Genomic DNA, 20246 nt, shown 5'->3' with positions numbered 1-20246 from the left:
GTTACATGGTATGCCAAGGAATTTATACCCTTAAAAAGTCAGAAGTGGCCGGGCACAAAGGCAAAGAGATGAGTCTAAAGTATGTACCTGGTTTCTGGCTTGCTGACTAGGCCGGTATTTGGGGTGGGAGCAGGGGCAGCTACAACTTCCAAACCTCTAGCTATTGTCAGTGGTTGAGCCAGGGACTGGCAAGCTTCTGGGTAGCAGGGTCCCCAAAAGTGCCCTGGTGCTCTGTGTAGTGGTTCTCCAGATGCCTTACCTGAAGTGTCTGGGAAAGCTTTACGAAGTCTCTCTGGACTTGCTCACTGACATCTAATTCTGTCTGCAGCCTCTGAGCTTTATTCTTCTCCTCAAACATCAGCTGTTCAGTGGTGACCTAAAAGATCCAAATTTGGAAAGAAGATTGATTATTTAAGAGATCAGAATTATTTAAGAAATTTAGAAATGTGTAGTTTCCTATACTAGAGAGGAGCAAAGCAGGTAATCCACCATGTTCCTATATCCTTTCAGTCTCCCTTTAGCTGTAGGGCAACAGTTCAAGCTGGCTAAGCTCCTTGCTCTAACTCCTAAAATGAGCTGGTGTGGAAGCCAGAAGAGGAGAATGGATTCGAGTGCTGCACACCCTCTGCAGCCTGGTGACGGTGAGTGATCACCACAGTGCAGCTAACTGCTAAATTAGTGGCTGTCACAGCAGCCGGGAGAGAAACTTCAGGGATTTCCTCTGACACAACAGTCAAACATCTGCCAGGAGAATTCTCAGGGAACATGCACCAGGCAGCCTCAGCTGTCTGACCTTCCTTCTGGAGGATCGCTTCAGCAGGCAGGTGTGGGAGCCAAGCGGCTGCTGAGCTGCACCTACAGTCTCCCCACTGGAAGGTCTGACCACTCAACTCACTAAGGCTGTTTCTCAGAAACCTCCCCCACACTGAGCCACCCATACTTTTATTCGAAATGGACTAATCAATTTTAGGGAGGAAGTTTGGTTCAGTGATCTTATGATTTGGTACATGGTTAAACGGGGTGACATTTTCAAAGCAGTGCTTCTACCTCTGGGAAGTACTCAAGCTGGGTTCAATGGCCCTATTAGCCACTATCTAAAGCCAGTAAGGCCCATGACAGTCCTCCAGTTCTGCAGATTGACCCAACTCTACAAGATAAATTCAGTTAATTTTCTTTCTGAAAATTTTCAAAAGGTGGCACCGAAGGGCAAGAAACCAAGATCCGTGTTGTAGAGAAGGAAACCAAGATCTAGGTATGCTAAGAGCCTTGCTCACATTCACAGAGCTAGTGAGAGGAATCGTTGAGAAGACCCTAAACTTCCCCGCTTCTAGAACAGTGAATCTTCCACCTTGCTGACTGACGGGGTAGGTGGTGACCCTGCATTCCCGGTGCTGCTTTTTTATAAAACGACCAACATATCACCTTAGCAGCAGTCTCTTTCTTTAACTGTTCTTCCAAAGTGTTTTTCATCTCCTGAAGGCTCTCAAGCTGTTGAGACTTCTCTCTTAAGGTGGACTCCAACTGTGAAATTAAACAAGAGCTGAAACTCACAGAAATCCCCCCAAGGCCCCAGCACGCTGCCTAGAGAAGGTTGTGGCCTAGAAAAGCATGCCCAACTCTTCAGGTCCTTCCTGACCTTTGCTGTGCTTGAAATCTCTTCTGTTCCTTAATCTCTGTGGAGCCCCTGTTCATTCTCCAAGATCTACTCTTTGAATAGACATTTATTCAACACCTACTACGTTCACTTCACTTGCTGAAAGTGAAGAGGACTTGAAGCACTTACTGACAAAGATCAAAGACTACAGCCTTCAGTATGGATTACACCTCAACATTAAAAAAAACACTCTCACAACTGGACCAATAAGCAACATCATGATAAATGGAGAAAAGATGAAAGTTGTCAAGGATTTCATTTTACTTGGATTTATAATCAGCACCAATGGAAGCAGCAGTCAGGAAATCAAATGACACACTGCACTGGGCAAATCTGCTGCAAAAGACCTCTTTAAATTGTTAAAAAGGAAAGACGTCACCTTGAAGACTAAGGTGCGCCTGACCCACGCCAGGGTGTTTTCAGTTGCCTTATATATGCATGCGAAAGCTGGACAACGAATAAGGAAGGCTGAAGAAGAATTTAACGCCTTTGAATTATGGTGTTGGCAAAGAATATTGCAGATACCACGGACTGCCAGAAGAACGAACAAATCTGTCTTGGAAAAGTACAACCACAATGCTCCTTAGAAGCAAGGATGGCAAGACTTTGTCTCCTACACTTTGGACATGTTATCAGAAAGGACCAGTCCCTGGAGAAGGACATCATGCTTGGTAAAGTAGAGGGTCTGCGAAAAAGAGGAAGACCCTTCACGAGATGGATTGACACAGTGGCTGCAACAATGGGCTCAAGCATAACGATGATTGTGAGAATGGCGCAGGACCAGGGAGTGTTCCGTTCTGTTGTACACAGGGTTGCTATGAGTTGGAACTGACTTGATGGCACTTGACAACAACAGCAACTATGTTCCAAAGCTTGAGAGTGGAGAAATCAGGAAAGACATAGGAATAATTTTATCAGCATAGAGGAAGACACATTTAATTCTGCCTGAAAAATGAAGAACAGCTTCCTAGAAAAGACGACATTTACTCTTAAAAGATGGAAAGTTTTACAGAGAAAAACAGGCGGCAAGCGTGAGGAGTTGGAGAAAGATAGTCCAAAGAGAAGAAGTGGACAACATGCATGGAAACGCAGTCAGGGAACAGCGAGTCCTGCCTGCCCACGGCACACAGTGCTGAGGGACCTGGGGGTGGAGGCTGGAGACGCAGTGGTGAGGCAGGAGAGCTGCTGCTGTGCCATTATGGACTTCACCCTGTACATATGGGGAACCACTAGGGAGTTTTAATCAGACTGTGCCATAATCAGCTTTGTAATATTTAAAGATCACCTTGGTATCAACATGAAGATGGATCAGAAGTGGATAAATTTAACCCTGAACCCCAAAGAGTGGCAGTGAGAGTAGAAAGGATGGGGCACATTTAGAACATGGATAACTTCTGCCTCTGTAATCTCAATAGCATAGTGAAGGCAGAAGCCAGATTGCAGTGGGCTGTGGAGTCACCAGGAGGCCAAGCAATGGAGATTACTTTTTCAAGAACCTTGGCTGTGAAGGGAAGAAAGGCTGGTAGCTTGAGAAACAGTACATCCCAAGAGAAACTTCCTTCCTCTCAATGGGAGCCACCTGAGCATATTTATGCACATTGGAAAAAGACCGATAAAGAGGCAGAAGTTCAAGAGCCAGGACTGAGAGGGGATGACTAAGAGGATGCCTGGGAAAGATGGAAGGGATTCAGGGAAGGCACGTGTGCAAGAATACACATTGGTCAGAACAGGTCATCATTTTCTCTGAAAAACAAGAAAAGAGAGAAGGCCAGGAATAAAAAGTGAACACGTAACCGAGCCAGGAGCAGAAGGTGGTCCTGCCTGATGGCCTATTTTCTCTGAGGATGCGAGGTCAGCAGCTACTGAGAGTGAGGGTGTGAGGTGAGTGGTTACTGTCTAAAATAGCCACTGGAAAGAACACAAGAGGGCCGACCAAGGACAAGTGAAAGGCTGGCTGAGGAGCTTTGGGGCCCGTGTGACAGCATGAGCACACAGTGCTACCAATTCTGGCAGCATCAGTGCTCAAGGCAGAGAAGGTGGGCAGCAGAGTAATAATCCAGGGCTGGACAAGAGTCGAGTGAGGGCAACAGAAGGACAAGGTCTCAGGGGAGTTGGTGGGAGACTGGTAGAAGAGGCAAGCCATGTAAGATGCAGTTAGAAGGAAAGAACACACAGCCATGAAGCTGTAAAAACCAGGAAAAAAGGAAATGTTTCGAAGAATTAAAAGTCTGAATGAGGCACTCAAGCTGTAAAAACCAGGAAAAAAGGAAATGTTCGAAGAATTAAAAGTCTGAATGAGGCACTCAAGACAGATGGGCCTGAGGGATTAAGAGTTAAGATAGAAGACTGTGTCAGGGAATGTGAAGCTGGAGCGAGATGTCAGAGGTGGGGCAAGGTATGACAAAGAGCAGGAAGAAGGGCAGAGTGGAAGTGAAGGCCACTGAGTCGAGGAACAATGGGGCCAGGCAGCTGAATTGGTCATCTAGGTGCTGATGTTGTCTATGAGGACCCTAGGCCAACTAGAAAGCATCGTCTCGTTTGTAAAGGCTTTTGTACCTATTTCTACTGTAGCTTTGAGCACCTCCTGTCATGACCATGCCTTACGCGTCTTCCCTCCACACCGAAAACTCAAGGCTGCAGCCACATCCTCAACGACCCTGTTCCTCCTCCAGTTAACACGGGGCTGACACCGCAGACCGTAAGGGAATGCACTGGTCCCTATCATCACTACGGCCTTATCCCACTGTAACTGTTCACTTAAGTGTGATGTATGCTAGATGTTAAGTTCCTCGAAGGCAAGGACCACATCTTAATTTTCATGCCTTGTGTCTAGCACAGTAGGATTCAATGAACAATGACTGGTTGCTCACAGAATTGATTTGAAACTCATGAAACTCACCTGTCCTTTTTCTACTTTTACTCTTTCTAACTCCGCTTTTAGGCTAGAAATGGAAGCTAGAAGGAGAAAAAAAAAGAGAGAGAGAGAGGGAGAAGTATTAGCATTCATTTACATTTTGTATTAAAATTCTTTCTTCAAAATTAGCCCCAATCAATCAGTATCATCATCACGCTCGGGTAAAGGCAGAGCCCACAGAAGTGCTACGTCATATACCACTTCTAAGGACCCACGTCAACTCCTGGGGGAAAAGACAGTCTCAGGAGTCTGTTAACACGTCAGTTTGCAAGGACACCACCACCCACCTAAGCATGTTCCCCAAAGGTCTGGGTTCAAGTACTGCGTTTCCTACCAGCAACTGCCAGTTGGGCCTGCTAAAAATACAATGTTTTTAGGGGGGGTTGTTTTTTATTGCTTTTTTTTTTTTTAACAGCCATTTGCTAGATCTATCAGAATGTCTAAAAAAATGAACTGAATCCCTACTTTAATTCTTTTCTGTACTTTTCTGTTTTCCATATTTCATGCCTATGTATTACTTTTTATAATGGAAAAAAATTCTTCTATTAGTGTCTGCAATTCACAAGTGTATCACTTTTTTCTTCACCTATTTCCTCCTTGCAGTTTTCTATTTCTAACTGCAGAGTTTCTTCAAGGTTTTCTTTTAAACACTGTTCTGCTTGAATCTGCTCTTTTAGGAAAAGTATTTCAGCCTTCAGCTTTTCTTCCACGTGGTCTGCTGCTGTCCTCACGTTAACAATGTTCTCACGGTATTTTAATACCAACTCCCGGAGCGCCTGGATTCAGAAAACAAATGGTTAGTGGGTTTTTGAAGATAAAGGAAGCTCAAGATTTTTTGCAATGAGAATTTCAAATCTTGTTTTAAATGGTTTCAAAATTAAGACTTTGAAGTCAATTCATTTGGGCTTCCAGTGGCAGGTGCCGTCAGTCATGCTAACATTCAGTGTGCTACAGAAGCAAGGCATTTCAAGCCAGAAATGTGTGTTGTCTATTTTCCTAGCAGAAAAATCAAAATGTTAAGTGTCTTGTAATGTGGGACTCACTATGAATAACTTCTCTGTCGAAAATTTGGGGGAGTTCAAGGAGTGAGGAACAGAAAGACTGAAATTTGAGGCAAGTATGAACTCTAAGAGGATAAAATTTATTTACTTAACCATTCATTCATTCATTCAAACCCTTACTGAATATCTACCACAAGCAAAGTGCTATGTTAGGCCACATTATGGCAAAGAAGGGCTTTCTAAGGTGATTAGCTGTTTTTCTACAATAAATTCAATTTAAATCTTATTCTGTTTTTCCCCTAAATTTTAGTTATATCTTTTTTTAAAAAATCCATCCAATTACATCCTAAAGCAACTCTAAAGTAAAAACTGGGACTGTTAAATAGCTACCAATGTAAATAAAGAACAGAAAAGAAGAGTTGTTTAAAAAAGAAAATTTTTATAGGATTTGTTAAGAATCAAGGCTTACAGGCTAGACTGATTTCCATCCTTCAAGGATTCTTAAGAGTATCTTGTATAAATCTATGAATAAGTAAAAGTCTCTAGAAAACAAAGAAGAGAGGAATCTTTCCTGACAAAACAGAAAAATTTAACTGAGGTGGAAGGTGGAAGTCCAGTGATTTTAAGCCGTAGCAAAAGTAGACAGGGCCCAATACCTTCTCTCTGATGAGAGAAGACAACAGTTCAGAAAGGAGAAAGGGCTGTCCCAGTAGAGTGCCAGTAACCAAGCTGAGGCCACAAATGAGGGGAGTGACGGGAAGAGCGAGAGCTAATGGCAAGCAACCAACCCTTTGAAAATGAATAAAAATAACAGTAATATTAGTATGTATATGGGAAAGAAGAACAAGGCTCAAATTGTAGAGGCTGGCTCTGCAGGACAGGATAAGGGAAAACTCTTACTTACGAAATTATACATTTCTGTAATATTTAAGCTTTTTATAGTTGTTAACAATTATAATTTCAGGGGACAAAAGGAACTTACAAATAACATTTTTCTATTCTGTTTTAAAAATTGCTCTAAGAAATCTTATTTTTGCCTATATTGGATATTTGGGTTTAAGCTAAGAAGATTTTTTGATATATGTGATGAAAGGTTTAAAAATCTCTCCGTGTAAAAGTCAAACTGAAGGGGGCAGTTACAAACGTCTCAGAGAAACTTCCAGTTTTGCAGCCGAGATTTACCCAACCACAGAAGCATGGAAGTGACCAAAAGTGTCATAAAAGTTAGTGGAGGACAGAAAGAGGGTGGGGCTAGTATAACCTTTTAAGTGCTAGGTTCCAAAAACACACATCCCAAGAACTCAGGGCGGTGACCCCTTCAAACATTTCCTTTCTGCTACATTCTCAATCTGGTCCCCCAAGAATAACTTACAGCCTTTTGAAAAATGTACTTGTTTACATTTTTGATCATGGGAAAAATGAGTTACCTCTATGGTGTCCGGAAGGATGAAGTCTTCTGCTTGCTGTAAGGACACATGCAAGCTGTGCTTTCCCTGGAGACTGTCATTATCTTTCTGTAACCTCACCAGCTCTTCTGAAACCTGTTCCCGCGATTGCATCAGCACTGCCTAAGACAGACACATACTAAATCACAGCCAGAAAGGTAAACCTGTCTGCTGATAGCTGACCCAGAGACAGAGAAGGCCAAAACAGATGAGGCTAAGGATGGAGGCATACCTATTAAAGCTCTACAAAACTTAGAAAAACCAGCTCAGAGATTTTTTTATTTGCGGCCCGTATACATGTTCAACAAGGGGACAGGCAATGAAACAAGTGTCTCAGCTCATTTTCCACTGTTTCTACCAAAAAGCGTAAAAGTAATGAAGCTCTTCCCTCCATACCCCTAGAGCACAGAATAACAAGGATGTCTAGCTCAACAGAAGTGGCGGACACACCAAGACCTACACTCGCCAGGGCATGTACTCTGGGACAACCCCTATCTCCTCGTGGCAAGCATTCAGTAAGACCTAGGAAGCAACAAAGATCGGTATCTTCATTTCCATGACATACATGTATGTTCAAGCTTAGGATCACTGTGAATGGTCCGACGGCCCCAAATATTGAAAGTCAGCAGGAAACACAGGACAGAATACTTGAGAAGTCCATTCTTACCATGGGACATGTTTCTACTTCTGCTTGCTGAGGTGTAGTTCATATTCATTTCTTTCAATATAAAAGTTATTCCAGCTGAGTACAAGATAAAATTCTGCAGAAGTATTTAATTTCAGCTAGTTTTTAATACCACGTAATTTGATGTAAGCGTATAGATAAATTCATCCAACATTTATTTAGCAGCTACCACTCTATGCTAGGCGTTTTGCTGCCCCTGGGGATGACACAGATTAAAAAATAGAGACCTTGCCCTGGAGAAGTTCATGGTCCAGTGGAAGATAAAAACAAACCAAAAACTACCCTACAAGTGCTGTGACAAAGATTAAGTACAGCAGTGATAAAAAGACAAAAGGGTATTTAATCTGAGGGGCAAGGAATAGGGGAGAAGGTCAAAGAAATTTCCCAGAGGAAGTAACTGCTGCGCTACATCCTGAAGGACAAACAGGCTGCAGGAAGGCAGACGGGGCCATGCCCAAACCTTGGTTAAATCCTCTTGGCTCTTAGGACCTTTACACTAGAGTCAGTAGTGCTTTATGATTGCTTTCAACCCATTTACTATAAAATATTAGTATCCCACCACCTTTTAAATACGAAATTTCCTTATTTTTGTAAACAGAAAAATAAACAAAAAAAAAAAAATTTAAATAATCCTGTATAGGGCTTGGGGGGAATAGTATGAAAAAGAAATAAAAGTGGGACTCCTGAATATTTATATATCTTTATAGTTTTGACTTATGAATCATGTTGCATATTAAAAAAAAAAAAGAAACAAATGGAGCTAACTGGGTGTATCAAACATAACACAACCACAGAGAGAAAAATCAATTCAAGTAACTTTTGAACACAGTACCTAATACTCTACACCCTTACCCTGGATACATTCTAAGGACCAAAAAAAAAGCTACAAAGAAATACTGAACTTAGTAGGACTGCCGGTGGATATATTGATGTACTCATTCTACAACTATTTTGTCTCCACCTTAACGGACTGATCAAATTTAGTACCACCAACAATGGAACAATCCATCATTACATCCCTCTGGCTGTTATGAACATCTCACTTAATTATGTCTTCTAGGTAACATTCTTGTCAAACTGTTTAAAAGGAATCTAATCACGAGGAAATAATTAGACAAATGCATTCTACAAAACAATTAGCCTAAAACACTGTACAAGGAGACTGAGCTAGACTCTTCAAAAATGTTAATGTCATAAAAGCCAAATTAAAATAAAAAAAGTATTATTCTAGATTAAAGGAGACCAAACAGACATGACAACAAAATGCAATGTGTGATTCTCTATTGGCTCCTGAATAAAAACACTCTCGAAGACTTTTGGGGACAATTGATGACATTTTAGAGAGTCAGTATTAGAATTATGTAGAACAACATCTAGAAGATAATGCTGAAATAGTTAGGCGTGTCATGTTGTCTACAACTTAATTCCAAATGATCCAGAAAAAAAAAATGCACATACATAGAAGAGAAAAAAACATACAAAGCAGAAGCATGTAAAAATGTGGCAAAATACTAACAAACGGTGAATCTAAGTGATGGTTTTATGAGTGTTCATTCTACTATTTTTTCAAATTAAAAACTTAGGAGGAAAGATGAAGTGTTTTGGTGGTACAAACAGCTAAGTGCTCAACTGCTAACTGAAAAATGTAAGGTTCAAGTCCAGCCAGAGATACCTCAGAAAAAAAGGCCTGATAATCTCCTTCTGAAAAAATCAGCCATTGAAAGCCCTATAGAGCACAGTTCCAATGTGACACAATGGGGTCGCCATAAACTGCACTTGCTGACCACCGTAACCGGTATTAACCTCCCAACCACTACTGTAGCCATTCTTCTCTGCAGAGTCATGAGAAATTGAGGTTTTTGGTTTTTTTTTTTTCCTTTCTCAGCTTGTTATTGGGTGCTGTCAAATCAGTTCCAACTCAGCGACTCTATGTACCAGCAGAACGGAACACTGCCCAGTCCTGCACCATGCTCACAATCCTTGTTATGCCTGAGCCCACTGTTGCAGCCACTGTGTCAGTCTATCTCTTTGAGGGTCTCCCTCTTTTCCGCTGACACTGTACTGTATCAAGCATGATGTCCTTCTCCAGGGACTGATTCCTCCTGACATGTCCAAATATGTAAGATGCAGTCTCGCCATCGTTGCATCTAAGGAGCATTCTTGTTGTACTTCCAAGACAGATTTCTTCATTCTTGTGGCAGTCCATGGTATATTCAATATTCTTGGCCAACACCACAATCCAGGGGTGTCAATTCTTCTTCGGTTTTCCTTATTCATTGTCCAGCTTTCACGTGCATATGATGCAACTGAAAATACCATGGCTTGGGTCAGGCGCACCTTAGTCTTCAAGGTGACATCTTTGCTTTTCAACACTTTGAAGAGGTCCTTTGCAGCAGATTTGCCCGATGCGTCTTTTGATTTCTTGACTGCTGCTTCCATGGCTGTTGATTGTGGATCCAAATAAAACGAAATCCTTGACAACTTCAATCTTTTCTCCGTTTATCATGATGTTGCTCATTGGTCCAGTTGTGAGGATTTTTGTTTTCTTTATGTTGAGGTGCAGTCCATACTGAAGGCTGTGGCCTCTGATCTTCGTTAGTAAGTGCTTCAAGTCCTCTTCACTTTCAGCAAGCAAGGTTGTGTCATCTGCATAACGCAGGTTGTTAATAAGTCTTCCTCCAATCCTGATGACCCATTCTTCTTCATATAGTCCAGCTTCTTGGATTATTTGCTCAGCATACAGATTGAATACATGTGGCCAAAGAATACAACCCTGACGCACACCTCTCCTGACTTTTGGTTTAATCAGTATCCCCTTATTCTGTCTGAATAACTGCCTCTTGATCTATGTAAAGGTTCCTCATGAGCACAACTAAGTGTTCTGGAATTCCCATTCTTCGCAATGTTATCCATAATTTGTTATGATCCACACAGTCGAATGCCTTTGCATAGTCAATAAAACACAGGTAAACATCCTCCTGGTATTCTTTCTCTGTTTTTAGCCAGGGGCAATCTGACATCAGCAACAATATCTCTGGTTCCACGTTCTCTTCTGAATCCGGCCTGATTTCTGGCAGTTCCCTGTCAATATACTGCTGCAGCCACTTGCGTGTGATATTGTTTGATAATTTCCACCTTCAGCTGGATCACCGTTCTTGGGAATAGCCATAAATATGGATCTCTTCCAGTCAGTTGGCCAGGTAGCTGTCTTCCAGATTTCTTGGCATAGACGAGTGAGCACCTCCAGAGCTGCATCCCTTTGCTGAGACATCTCAGTTGGTGTTCCGTCAACTCCTGCTGCCGTTTTTCGCCTATGCCTTCAGGGCAGCTTGGACTTCCTCCTTCACTGCCATTGGTTCCTGATCATATGTTACCTCTTCAAATGGTTGAATGTTGACCAATTCTTTTTGGTATAATGACTGTATATTCTTTCCATCTTTTGATGCTTCCTGCGTCATTTAGTATTTTCCTCATAGCATCCTTCACTACTGCAACTCGAGGCTTGAATTTTTTCTTCAGTTCTTTCAGCTTGGAAAATGCCGAGCAGGTTCTTCTTCCCTGTTGGTTTTCTATCTCCAGCTCTTTTCAGATGTCATTATAAGACTTTGTCTTCTTGAACCGCGCTTTGAAATCTCTGTTCAGTTCTTTTACTTTATCATTTCCTCCTTTTTCTTTAGCTGCTCGACGTTCAAGAGCAAGTTTCAGAATCTCTTCTGACATCTATTTTGGTCTTTTTTTTCTTTTCTGTCTTTTTAATGACCTCTTGCTTTCTTCATGTGTGATGTTCTACAACTTGTCTGGTCTTCGGTCATTAGTGTTCGACATGTCAAATCTATTCTTAAGATGGTCTCTAAATTCAGGTAGGATATACTCAAGGTCGTACTGTGGCTCTCATGGACTTGTTCTAATTTTCTTCAGTTTCAACGTGAACTTGCATATGAACAACTGACAGTCTTTTCCACAGCTGGCCCCGGCCTTGTTCTGACTGATGATATTGAGCTTCTCCATCATCTCTTTCCACAGATGTAGTCGATTTGATTCCTGTGTGTTCCATCTGGCAAGGTCCACATGTACAGTTGCCATTTATGTTGGAGAAAATAGGTATTTGCAATGAAGAAGTCGCTGATCTTGCAAAATTCAATCATGCGATCTCCAGCATCATTTCTATCACCAAGGCCATATTTTCCAACTACCGATCCTTCTTCGTTTCCAACTTTCACATTCCAATCACCAGTAATTATCAATGCATTTTGATTGCATGTTCAGTCAACTTCAGACTGCAAGAGCTGGTAAAAACTTCAGTTTCTTCATATTTGGCCTTAGTAGTCAGTACATAAATTTGAATTAACAGTCGTTATTAACTGGTCTTCCTTGTAGGCATATGGATACTGTCCTAATGCTGACGGCGTTGTACTTCAGGATAGATTCTGAAATGTTCTTTTTGAGAATGAATGCAACGCCATTCCTCTTCAAGTTGCCATTCCCATATGATTACCTGATTCGAAATGCCCAATACCAGTCCATTTCAGCTCACTAATGTCTAGGATATTGGTGTTTATGCATTCCATTTCATTTCTGACAATTTCCAACTTTCCTAGATTCATACTTCGTACGTTCCAGGTTCCGATTATTAATGGATGTTTGCGGCCATCTCTTCTCATTTTGAGTCGCACCACATCAGCAAATGAAGGTCCTGAAAGCTTTACTCCATCCACGTCATTAAGGTCAACTCTACTTTGAGAGGCAGCTCTTTCCCAGGCGTCTTTCGAGTGCCTTCCAACCCTGGGGGCTCATTTTCCAGCACTATATCAGACAATGTTCCACTGCTATTTATAAGGTTTTCACTGGCTGATTCTTTTCAGAAGTAGACTGCCGGGTCCTTCTTCCTAGTCTGTCTTAGTCTGGAAGCTCAGCTGAAGCCTATCGTCCATAGGTGACCCTGCTGGTATCTGGATACTGGTGGCATAGCTTCCAGCATCACAGCAACACACAAGCCCCCACAGTACCAGAAACTGACAGACACGTGGGGGCTTAAGAATTTTGAAATGGTAATTTCGTGAAAATGGTCAAGTACTGGAGTTCACAGGACTTCACTCTTAATTTCAACAATTCTTTGATGTCCCCTGCAGTATATTCATTTTAAGTGGAATCAACTTCAAAAATATTTGCCTTTGGGTTTTGAAACATGAGAAGGAAAAAGATGAGAGGAGGGAGAGAGAGAGAAGTGTATGGAGACATAACACAATGGAACTCTGTCAGCATTTAGCAGTGACTTTTAGGCTAATGATTATTATTAAGCATGTTTATTTGTATTCTCTAAGTACAGAAAAGATATGACACTCTGGTTTATGATAAGGATGAGAGGTTTCCCAACAGACCTGGGCTAGAACTTAGAGATCACCTCAAAGGCCATGCAGATACTGACCCCATGTCATTCAAAAGACCCATTACCGTACTACCTAAGGCTTTTTTTTTTTTTTACAGTCATCTCTGAAAGAGCTGGACAAGAGGCAGCTCTGTAGGATCAACTCTGTTATAACTTACAGAGGGACATCAAATGCAGGGCTCCAACTCTGAGAAAAAGGAAGAACATGGCAAATGGAGCCCGATCGGAGGATGGAGGCCCAAACCTGGGGAGCTTATCTGCAGAGGTTCCAGCCAGCCCTTCCTCATGGAGCTCTCTGCCCCCACTCCTTTCAAAACTGATGGCCTTCTGGAGGTTCCCCAAAACCATGGCAGTTATGGTGCACAGTTTTTCACAACCTCTGTGAATTAATGAGGTTATCTTAAGTAAATTACCTACCAAGGGAAAGTATAATGACTGCTCAAAGCTGCACCAACTAATATCTGGGAGATTTCAACTGTTAGCTTGTATTTGAAAACTCAAAATTAAACATCGTCCCACAGCTTTTCTATCTAGGTTTCCCAAATCAAAAAATTAACTGAAGTTAAAGGTGAGAATTTTTTTTTGTCAGAAGGTAGGTTTAAAAAAGGAATGACATCTTTACAATATTTTGTCCATTACCTAATGTTCCATAGATGGTGGAGAGCATAACAGTACCCAGTTTGGCCAGGGAGATAAAGACACTATCAAACAGGATTTCAAAAGAGAACAAAAACAAATATATAAAACATTGTTAATGCTTATTCAAAATTTTAACTTACCATCTGTTCCTGAACATCCCTCTTTGCCTGGGAAAACCCCTGTTGTAATTCTTCAAGTAAGATCTCGGATGCCTGTACCCTTAGGACAAGTGCAGATATCTTAAAAAAAAAAATGCCGATACAAAATACACAGTTAAGAAATTGGTTATTCTGAAGCAAGCCCTCCCTTCTCCCACATATTTTATTAGGTCATTCTTTTCCCTGGTTTAACAGGTATGTGTGCGTCTGCTTCAGCCTTTTTGAAAACACAAGGCGGTACCCAAAGTCCCCTGAGTTGCTGACTGCCACTTTACACTAACAGTGGGCATTATGTGAATCTCTAAACCAACCAAGCCGCTGCCACAGAGTTGATGCCAGACTCATAGCGACCCTAGAGATCAGAACAGAACTGCTGATAGGATTTCCAAGGCTGTAGTCTTTATGGAGGAAACCCTGGTGGCGTAGTGGTTAAGCGTTACGGCTGCTAACCAAAGGGTCGGCAGTTCAAATCTGCCAGGTGATCCTTGGAAACTCTATGGGGCAGTTCTACTCTGTCCTATAGGGTCGTTATGAGTTGGAATCAACTCGACAGCACTGGGTTTGGTTTTTGTTTTTTTTTGGTTTAGTCTTTATGGAAGCAGAATGCCATATCTTTCTCCTGTGGAGTGAGTGGCTGGTGGGTTCACACCACTGACCTTTCGGTCAGCAGCCAAGTGCTTAACCACGGAGCCACCAGGACTTCTTATATGGGTCTAGACATACATATTTACACACGGGACACAGTTGTAAATACTATTAAAAAAAATTTTTTTCTGAAGCCCTGTCCAAAAAATCTCCAAAACACAAACAAAAAATAGAAAATGCAGTTTAAAGGGTTACTGAATCTTCTCCAATCTAGCTGCAACCTTCTAGGACAGTTTACTTATGAGCAACAAACAAATTAACATCATCGGATTCTAAATGCCCTAGAATTAGTCTTCAGGTTTCTAAGGACTGGTTATTTGGAAGTTAATGGGTCTAACACAAGAATTATAAAATAATCAAAATAATTTTGTTTAGACATTTAAAAAATGATAGAGGATTAGGTTATGTGAACAAATCATCTCACCAAGAATTAGAAAAGCTGGATAAAATATAAAATACATCTACCTAAAGACTCACGGGGGCAAGGACCAGGGATGAGGACACTTGAAAAGGTGAGTGCAGCATCGGGGACAGCTCTTCTCTGGGACATGTGCCAATTCCAGAAGAGACAGATGGGACACTGAGAAGCTAAGCAGGACACTTGAGAGACCGAGGATAGGGTGGCAAAAATTAAGAGTCTAGGACCCACCAAACAAATGGACCCCAGATAAACAATCTACACTTTGGGCTGGGTCCCCAAAGGTCCACACCCTAAGGGTAAGAGATCATTTAAAATAATCCAACCCTCACAATTTCACATAATCTCAATCCTTATGCTGGATTAGGTGATCAGGACTGTTAGTACGACAAGTTGCCTGCCTCTGATAAGGAAGATGACACCATCCTAAATTTTATATTATTTCAACATTTTTTCACATACACTGACCAGCACTCAATTAAAAATGCAACAGGAAATATGAGAAAAACCAAAACTGACAATAAAAAATCCATGAAGAACCCAGGTACATGAATTATCAGAGATCAGACTTTAAAATAACTACGCTTAATCTGTTCAAAGATATGAAAGACAAAATTCGGAATCAGAAGAACTGAAAACAATCAAGAAAAACCAAATAGAAATAGTAAACTGAAAAAATAAATTACCTAAAGAAAAAATTCAACAGATGGGTTTAAGAGATTAGACCCATCTGAAGAGAAAATTAGTACACGGGAAAACATCTGAAGAAAATCAACACAGAGACACAAAGATGGAAAATGCAGAAGAAGCCTTAAAAGGCATGTAGATGTAAATGAGGTCTTACATACATATAAATATTTAAAGAAATAATAGCTGAGGGAAGTATGTAATACAGCTAAAAATAGGCCTATGCAATAACCTGGTATGCTCAAGAGAGTCCACGTGTCCACTGAAAGATATATACAAGAAATGTCCGCAGAAGCCTTATTCATTGATAATAGCCCAAACCTGAAAATAAACTAAATGTCTCACATTGTAGAATGCATTATTTTTGATATATCCATGTAATAGACTATTCACAGTATTAAAAAATAACTACAGATACATAGAACAATATGGATGAACCTCACAGACAAAACAAAGATCAAATACAACTAGACACAAAAGGTTACATACTATAGGATTCAATCGGTATAGAGTTCAAGAACAGGCAATACTAAAACAAGGTGTTAAAAGTAAGAATAGTAGCTACCTCTGTGTAAACCCAAAACCAAACCAAACCCATTACTGTCGAGTCAATTCTGACTCAATTCTGACTCACAGTGACCCTACCGGACAGAGGAGAACTGCCTCATAGGGTTTCCGAGGAGCGGGTGGTGGATTCAAACTGCCGACCTTTTGGTTAACAGCTGAGCTCTTAACCACTGTGCCACCAGGGCTCCTACCTCTGTGTAGTGAGGTGTTTATTGACTAGGGAAGAGCATGAGTGTTATAAATGTTGTTTGTTGATCTGGGTGATATTAACCTGGAAAATTTTTTCACATATTAAATTCATCAAATTGTACACTTTTTATTTGGGCACATGAACAACACCAAAAAAAGACTTTATCAAAATTAAATACTTTTGTGCATCAAAGGACATTATCAAGAAAGTGAAAAGACAACCTACAGAATGGGGGAAAATATTCAGAAGCCATATATATAAGGTTTTAATATCCAGAATATATAAAGAATTTACAGCTCGACAACAAAAAGACAAACAACTCAATTTAAAAATGGACAAAAAATAGATATTTCTCCAAAGAAGAGATTCGAATGGCCAATAAGCACATGAAAAGATGTTCAACACATCATTAGTTGAAGAAATGCAAATCAAAACCACAATGAGACACAACTACACGCCCCACTAGAATGGATGTTATCAGAAAAACAAAACAACAACTACTGGAGAGATGTGGAGAAACTGAAACACCAATACAATGAACTGGAGTGCAAAATGGCTCAGCCGCTGTGGAAAACAGTTTGGCAGTACCTTAAAAAAGCTCAAAAGAATTACTGTATGACCCAGCAATCCCACTTTCAGATACAGAGAAAAAGAACTAAAAGCAGGGACTCAGACACTTGTACACCAATGTTTATTGCAGCATTATTCACAATAGCCAAAAGCTGGACACAAGTGTCCATTAATAGGTGAATGAATAAACAAAATGTGGTATATGCATACAATGGAATATTATCCAGCCATAAAGAGATACTAAGTTCTGATACATGCTGCAACATGGATAAACTCTGAAAACATATTCGGTGAAATAAGCCAGACACAAAAGGAAAGTGTATGATCCAACTTATATGAAATATCTAGAATAGGCAAACGCATAGAGATAAAAGTAGATTAGTGGTTACCAAGGGCTGGAGGCAGGGAGAAATGGGAGTTACTATTTTAAAAAAAAGAAGGAAAGATAAAACAGGCAGGGGAAACAGAGAACGGCACCTAAAGAGAAGCAGTTTGCCTCAAAGGGCCTCAAACCACCCCACCAACAATGAGATCAGGTGAATTTATCAGCAGGCACCTGGAGAACTGGAATCAGGGCACATATTTTTGAAACACTTCCAGTTTATAAATGCAGACATGCCACAGAGATACTGTGGGTTCAGTTCCAGACCACCACAATATAGCAAGTATCATAATAAAGCAAGTCACACAATTTTTTTTGTTTCTCAGTGCATATAAACGTTATGCTTACACTATACTAAAACTGACTTGACGGCAACAGGTTTGGGTTTTTTTTTTTTTTTTGGTAGTCTATTAAGTGTACATTTTGTCTAAAACAACAAGTACATACCTTAATTTAAAAATACTTTATTGCTAAAAAATGCTAACCATCATCTGAGCCTTCAGCAAGTCATAATTTTTTGCTGGTAGAGGGGTTTTGCATCAATGTTGATAGCTGCTGACTGACCAGGGCCATGGTTGCTGAAGGTTTGGGTAGCTATGCCAATTTCTTAAAATAAAACAACAATGAAGTTTGCCACATCATTTGACTCTTCCTTTCACAAAAGATTTTTCTGTAGCATGTGATGCCATTTTTTAGCATTTGACTCACCGTAGAACTTCTTTCAAAACTGGAGTCAATCCTCTCAAACCCTGCTGCTGCTTCATCAACTAAGTTTACATAACATTCTAAATCCTTTGTTGTCACATCAACAACGCTCACAGCATCTTCACCAGGAGTAGATTCCATCTCAAGAAACCGCTTTCTTTGCTCACCCATAAGAAACAACTCATCTGTTAAAGTTTTATCATGAGATTGCAGCAATTCAGTCACATCTTCAGGCTCCACTTCTAATTCTAGTTCTCTTGCTATTTCCACCACATCTGCAGTTACTTCCTCTACTGAAGTCTCGAACGCCTCAAAGTCACCCATGAGGAATGCAATCAACTTCTCCCCAACGCCTGTTAATGTTGATATTTTGACCTCCTCCCATGAATCATAAATGTTCTTAACGTCATCTAGAATGGTGAATCTTTTCCAGGAAGTTTTCAATTTATGTTCCTCAGATCCATCACAAGAATCATTACATACGGCAGCTATAACCTTATGAAATGTATTTCTTAAATAAGACTTGAAAGTTGAAGCTACTCACTGATCCATGGGCTGCAGAATGGATGTTGTGTTAGTAAAAAAATAAAAAAATAATACTTTTTTTTTTTTTTATTAACACAACATCCATTGGACATCTCCATCAGAGCTCTTGGGTGACCAGGTACATTGTCAATAAACAGTAATATTTTGAAAAGAATCTTTTTTTTTTCTTTCCTGACCAGTAGGTCTCAAAAGTGGGCTCAAAATATTTAGTAAACCAAGTTATAAACAGATGTGCTATCATCAAGGCTTTGTTGTTCTGTTTACAGGGCACAGACTGAGTAGATTTAGCATAATTCTCCAGGGCCCTGGGATTTTGAGAATGGTAAATGAGCAACCGCTCCAACTAAGGTCACCGGCTGCATTAGCCCCTAACAGCAGAGTCTGTCTGTTCTCCGAAGCTTTGAAGCCAGGCGCAGACGTCTCTCTAGCTATGAAAAGCCCTAGGCAGCATCTTCTTCCACTACAAGGCTGTTCTGTCTACACTGAATATCTGTTGTTTAGTGTAGCCACCTTTATCAATAGATCTTCTGGATATCTTGCTGCTTCACTTTGCGCTTTTATGTTACAGAGATAGCTTCTTAAACTTCATGAACCAATCTCTGCTAGCTACAAACTTTTCTTCTTCCTCACCTCTCTCAGCCTTCACAGAATCGAAGAGAGTTAGGGCTTTGCTCTGGATTAGGCTTTGGCTTAAGAGAATGTTGCTGCTGGTTTGATCTTCTCTCCAGGCCACTAAAACTTTCTCCATATCAGCGATAAGGGCTGTTTTAATATTTGTGTGTTCACTGGAGTAGCCCTTTTAATTTCCTTCAAGAACTTTTCCTTTGCATTCACAACCTGGTTAACTGTTTGGTGCAAGAGGCCTAGCTTTTAGCCTGTCTTGGCTTTTGACATGCCTTCCTCACTAAGCTTAATCATTTCTAGCTTTTGATTTAAAGTCAGTGACATGCAACTCTTCCTTTCACTTGAACGCGTAGAGGCCATTGTTGGGTTATTAATTGGCCTAATTTCAATATTGTCACGTCTCAGGGAACAGGGAGACCCGGGGAACAGTCGGTTAGTGGGGCAGTCAGAACACACACAACATTTATCGATTAAGTTCGCCACCTTACATGGGCACAGTTCGTGGCACCCCAAAACAATTACAATAGTAACATCAAAGATCACCGATCACAGATCACTGTAACAGATATAATAATAATGAAAAAGTTTGAAATATTGTGAGAATTGCCAGAATTTGACACAGAAACATGAAGTGAGCACATGCTGGTGGAAAAATGGCACCAAAAGACTTGCTCGACGCAGGCCTGCCACAAACCTTCAATTTGGAAAAAATGCAATATCTGCAAAGCGCAATAAAGTGAAGTATAGTATAAGGAGGTATGCCTGTAGCCTTTTTTCCCACCTTAAGTTATCTCTTGCCATCTCTCTCTCCAACCTGTAAGCTGAAGTCTGCTTTGATCACTTCAATATTCACTTCTGTGAGAAGTGGGAGGGGAGAGACTAAAAGGGAAGTATACGGAGTATTCCAAGGAGAAAGAAGACAGGTACAAAGGCCCTGAGGCAGAAAAGCACTCCCATGTTCTAGGAACTAACTGAAGACTAATGTGGCTAGAGCTATCTAAAGAATGGCTTAGAGGAGGTCAATAAGGTT

At 40.7% G+C, this 20246-nt stretch overlaps 2 protein-coding genes across 4 annotated transcripts in view; one reads left to right on the top strand and one right to left on the bottom strand.

The window, feature by feature from the left end:
• The window catches only part of NUP88 (nucleoporin 88), a 71070-nt gene extending 62718 nt beyond the window's left edge, over positions 1-8352 (top strand). The window contains exon 17 of one of the 2 annotated variants that reach the window (XM_049861027.1): positions 7442-8352. In XM_049861027.1, the coding sequence (XP_049716984.1) occupies positions 7442-7574 (133 nt within the window). In that variant the 3' untranslated portion in view covers positions 7575-8352. The remainder of the gene's footprint in view (positions 1-7441) is intronic. The other variant, XM_049861028.1, reaches the window with a different exon arrangement.
• Positions 1-20246, bottom strand: part of RABEP1 (rabaptin, RAB GTPase binding effector protein 1) — a 117390-nt gene that overhangs the window by 3449 nt on the left and 93695 nt on the right. For both annotated transcript variants that reach the window (XM_049861025.1, XM_049861026.1), the window contains 6 exons: positions 13865-13963; positions 6997-7137; positions 5155-5344; positions 4554-4609; positions 1423-1521; positions 260-376 (listed from right to left, as the gene is read on the bottom strand). In XM_049861025.1, coding sequence (XP_049716982.1) covers positions 260-376; positions 1423-1521; positions 4554-4609; positions 5155-5344; positions 6997-7137; positions 13865-13963 — 702 coding nt within the window. The remainder of the gene's footprint in view (positions 1-259; positions 377-1422; positions 1522-4553; positions 4610-5154; positions 5345-6996; positions 7138-13864; positions 13964-20246) is intronic.

The sequence above is a fragment of the Elephas maximus genome, chromosome 19 (assembly GCF_024166365.1).
Source record: "Elephas maximus indicus isolate mEleMax1 chromosome 19, mEleMax1 primary haplotype, whole genome shotgun sequence".
In the NCBI taxonomy this organism is placed as follows: Eukaryota; Metazoa; Chordata; class Mammalia; order Proboscidea; family Elephantidae; genus Elephas; species Elephas maximus.
This window is presented reverse-complemented; position numbering and strand designations above follow the sequence as displayed.